The sequence below is a fragment of the Oncorhynchus nerka genome, linkage group LG7 (assembly GCF_034236695.1).
Source record: "Oncorhynchus nerka isolate Pitt River linkage group LG7, Oner_Uvic_2.0, whole genome shotgun sequence".
NCBI classification, from domain to species: Eukaryota; Metazoa; Chordata; class Actinopteri; order Salmoniformes; family Salmonidae; genus Oncorhynchus; species Oncorhynchus nerka.
In genome coordinates, this window is record NC_088402.1 from 76,859,879 (window position 1) to 76,864,805 (window position 4,927).

The 4,927-nt window shown below is 42.5% G+C and overlaps 1 protein-coding gene across 1 annotated transcript; it reads right to left on the minus strand.

Annotated features, from left to right (window-relative positions):
• Positions 1-1,509: 1,509 nt before the first annotated feature.
• LOC115132846 (protein FAM43B-like) lies at positions 1,510-3,781 on the minus strand. The gene has a single exon (XM_029665583.2). It carries the CDS (start codon positions 3,676-3,678, stop codon positions 2,671-2,673), a length of 1,008 nt encoding a protein of 335 aa, XP_029521443.1. The 5' UTR covers positions 3,679-3,781; the 3' UTR covers positions 1,510-2,670.
• Positions 3,782-4,927: the final 1,146 nt, after the last annotated feature.

The following is a 4,927-nucleotide window of genomic DNA, read 5'->3' on the forward strand; positions in this document are numbered from 1 at the left end:
TGTGTATCATATAATGCATCTAAATCCCCCATGTGATGGATAGAGTACAGATGGACAAATGGAATGTCACGTAACATATTCATGTATGACTTTGGAGGCTGCTGAGGGGAGGACAGCTCATAATAATGGCTGGAATGGAGCGTGGAATGGCATCAAACATGGAAACCATGTGTTTGATGTATTTGCTACCATTCCACAGATTCCGCTCCAGCCATTACCACGAGCCCGTCCTCCCCAATTAAGGTGCCACCAACCTCCTGTGATGTATGAATGCCATAAGACCAACAATGTTGCTTGAAGTATTACTATGTATCTGTATTTCGCAATACATCTGAAATTAGGCCTATCTACCGTATGTAAAACCAGGGCATCACACAGGGTAGGACGTGATGCCATCCTAGGGAAGACATTTACAGACACAATTAACTCTTTTATTCTCTTTTGTATTTCACCAGGGTTCCCAGACTAGGGAATATTTGTTGTTTAGAGATTCCGTATTGTTTCCGTACAGATTGGTGATCCTCTACCCTTTCAGAGGTAGTTTATTAGTAAAAATATTGACAACAACGATTCCAGAAACTCTCCCCAAAGACCAATCCATCTAAATAATTTAAACCTGAGAAAATTGAACTGGCTCTGTGTTCTGCAACATCAGCAACTAACAAAGACAGGAAGCCTTCTGTATGGAGACTCTGCTCTGTCAAACATAACAGGTCTGTTTTTATTTGTTATGTAACAAAAGTGAGTAAATATTCTAGTTTGTGATGTGTTTTGAAATAGTAAATGGAAAAAGTGTGAATGATATGTTGCATTACTATTTACCAAAAGCTGCAGGAACTGGAGAAATGTATAATTAATTCAATCTCCATTTGAGATAACTGATAAACCATTTAAAAAACATTCCTGAAGAAAATCACATCACAAATCATTATCTGCAATATGGCATAATTTGGTCTGATATCCAGATTAGCATATCTTCAGTAAAATAGTTGCTGATTGTGACAACTTCCTGCTATCCATCTCAGTTCAGTTGGTTCTGTATCATTCTGACAGATAACCCTCTTTTGCCTAGGAAGGTATTTTCTGTTCATTTCCCGAACTATTCAATTATCTGATTAATTGGTTCACTCAAAGAAAAGGGCTGAGTGGCCAATACCATCCCAGCAGAGATGGTTCTGTCCGGTCTACATCTAACCAAGTGGCAAGGGCCAATTTAGATGTGGTGAAATGTGGCATGACTGTGGCGGACCAAGTCTTGTGGTGGTGGATATTAAAAAAGATCTTCGGTAATTGTGGACCTGAGAAGCTTTGTGTTTGGTTGATTTCTTTGTTGTTCCCCGTCTTGTTTTGACTAACATCAAAATATACAATACCGTCGAAAGATGCATCAAATCAAGTTGTCAGATTTACCATAATCAGACAAACGCTCTATGCTCAGTTTTGATTGTCGCTAATTGTCTAAATGTGTCACTCATATAAAAAAAATACACTTCTCTTACTAGGTAAAAGTGAGAGTATTTTATTCAACACATTTTGAAAATCACTTAATCTCATGTAGATCCCATGTAGACCCTGATCACAATGGTTTTGTTAAATAGTAAAGGTTTTATCTTTATGAAATTTGATAAAAGAATAGCCAAAATATTTAGCAGTCTGGTCCATCCATCGGTGAAGAACAGATGGACCTTTCTGTCCTCAGTATCTCTGCCATTTTGGCAGTCAAGCAAACATACAGCCTTAATCCTGCTGATAGAAATCTAGTACACCTTCAGGGGAATGTAGCTCTGTTTTGTTCATATGAAAAACAAATGTACAAAAACTAGACATATTTCTTCATTCTCTCCTTGGTCAGAAATGGATCACAGTGTGGAGTTACTGTATAGCATAACAACTTTGAGATCAAAGGTGTCCCATTAAGAAAGACAAAAGAGTAAGCGTTAAACATCACTGCTGACTTGTCATGCATAAATGATACACAGGGCTTTAACAAGTGTCAGCAATAAATATGTCAACTCAATGGCTTGATTCCTAAATTATAGCCTAATTCATAATTCTGCAGAGGTTATACTGTAGTAACATTTTATTAAACTTCTCGTCAGGGTTACATGCACTCAGAAAGGTCAAGTGTGGAAAATTACATTATACAGATTGTCTTAGTAGAAAGTATACATATTTTTCATACAAATAACCTCTGAAAAAAGTACAAGTTAATTGAAAATCATGGCAACAAACATTAATGTTACTGTACTTACAAAATATCAAGGAAAACAGAAGTAAACACACCTTGGGTTTAGGGTGCTGTGTACACCTGGCATGGCAATATTATGAGGAGCTCAGTCAGTGCTAGTTCTCTTAATAGTCTCTTAGATTATTCCCTTTACATTGTGCTATTATCACTTTCTCGCAGCCCTCTTTGTAAATACTCTCACAAAATTGCTATAGTCAACTGAAATTGTCAAGCCAATCCTTTCCCAAACATACATTTTCTTTCTTCCTTGACCCAAAAGAGCAGTGGGGAAGAACTTTCCTGACAGACAGAATGTATCCTCTTCACACTGTGATAAAGCAGGATATAACCTGTGATAGAAAGGGACCAGGCAGTGAAGGAGAAGAGAAGGAATGTGGCTCTGTGATGATGTGATATGATATCCATGTCCATGTTCTGTCCTATCACACTAGAGAGCTGACAAATGTCAGTGTGTTGTTGTTGCTGTCGCTGATGTTTATGTTGATGTTGATATAACACTCGTCCTGTCCGTCAAATATGTCCCCTAGGTTCATCTCACATGACCCATATGAATGAGTTAGGTCAGTGTCCGATAGAGTTTCCTCATCTGCCTCGTACCCCTCTTCCTCCACCTCCCTTTCATCCTCCTCCTCTTCCTCCTCCTCCTCCTCTTCCTCCTCTGTGATGGAGCAGAGACCGGTGGTACTGGGGCCTCCAGGGCTGTCGGCAGGTGGCCGGTAGTGGCACTGCCCATTGAGCAGCCTCCTCAGGGGCATCAACGGCACCATGTCCTCCCCCAGCAGCTGCTGTTGGCAGTGCCTGAAATCACTCTGCTTCTTCAGCCGCTTGAACTCACTGAAGGCTGAGGTGGACGTCTGGTAAAGACTGTGTGCTATGGCCCTGGCCTTCTCCGACTTGCTGACTAGAACGGCATGGCACCTGAGAACCACAGCCTTGTTCTTGACCTGATGTCTGTAGATCCAGGCTAGGATCTTGGGTCGGCAGGGGTCAGCTGTGCAGTAGGTGATCCGGTTCAGAGAGTAGAGGTGGGTGGGTTTCTTCTTGCCCGTCTTGTCGGTGCCCATCTGGATGCCCTGAGCTCCCACGGTTAATCTCATCTTGACGCTATGCTCTCCGTAGTTACTCCTTTGCCAGATCTTAGCCACTGGGTCCTGTGTACAGCCTCCTCCTTTAGCCGTGATGGTGACAATGCTCCCCAGGTAACGTACGGTGTAGGTGGGCTCCTCCTTGTTGAGTTCCACCTTCTGCCTCTTGGTCTGGAAGATGGAGCCCAGCCAGTCAAAAGTGGTCGAGTCGGGGAGCAGGTCGGGACAGGAGCGCATCAGGGAGGAGAGGATGGACTGGTAGGTCAGCCCAGCTATCAGTCTCTTAGGCTTGGTCTTGGCCTCATCCTGCACCAGAACAAACTTACTTCTTTTCCAGGGCAGCATGGTGCAGGCAGGGAGAGTTTGAGGGGGTGAGCCCTCCTACCTGCGTGTGTTTTTGTCAGCGAAATAGAGAGAGAGAGCAGAGAGAAATAGAGAAGCAGCTCTGCCAAGCACAGAGGAAAGACTGAGAGCTGCGAGCCTCAGCCAATATGTTCCACTGTTTGCTCCTCCTTCCTCTCCTCCTCCTCCTCCCTCCCTCCTTCTCCTCGTCTGTCTGCATCATGCAGCTCTGATCAGTGCTGAGGACTCAGCCCCGTGCTTCAGCACCCCCCCCCTCCTTCCCCCTCGCTTCTTCACTGTTTCTTTCCAAATAGCTCCCCAACCCCTTTCATTCATCCGGCCAGGTCTGAGATGGATATTGGGATTTCTCTGTGTTTATGTTCATCTTAACCCTGAGTACCCTGAGAGGGTTAACCTTAATTGATTTGTATTTGTCCTGTTGTTACATTATGATATGGAGGTCAAAGGTTGGAAAGATGTTCTAAATATTTTTGCTTCCTTCTTTTGGAGAGTGGTAGTAGTGACATTGACAACAAACTATCATTACCAATGGAATGTCTAAGGACTCAACATGACCACATTGATGCTATTAAATGGTTCCCTATGGTAACTTTGGTCATTTATACTTGAATAGCATAATATATAGTATTATTTTTTTATATATGTGTCCATATTGTCCATTCGTTTCTAGTGGAATGACCATATAGTTCAAGAGAAAAAAGACGAATTAATTAAAAAAGCATCAATGGCATTATTTTCAATTAACTCTGAAACTCTTCCAACTATTGACTTTTTTCACAACTGTCACCAGAAATATTGACATAGGAAAATAAATAAAAGTGTGTAAAAAACAGTACGGATATTTCATACTGAAACCCTCATATTAATCACCAATGGTATTCACCAAGTTGAGGGTTTATATTTAGGATAATGTTTTACAGCTTTGTCATTCACGATAAATCCGCGATAATCGAAAACTTCAACAAGCATTTCTCAACGGCTGGCCATGTCTTCCTCCTGGCTACTCCAACCTCGGGCCAACAGCCCCCCCGCAGCTACTCGCCCACGCCTCCCCAGCATCTCCTTTACCCAAATCCAGATAGCAGATGTTCTGAAAGAGCTGCAAAACCTGGACCCATACAAATCAGCTGGGCTTGACAAACTGGACCCTCTATTTCTGAAACTGTCCTCCGCCATTGTCGCAACCCCTATTACCAACCTGTTCAACCTCTCCTTCGTATCATCTAAGATC

Excerpts from the sequence above, each read along its gene's own strand:
- LOC115132846 (XM_029665583.2), bottom strand. The coding sequence starts at position 3,678 with ATGCTGCCCTGGAAAAGAAGTAAGTTTGTTCTGGTGCAGGATGAGGCC.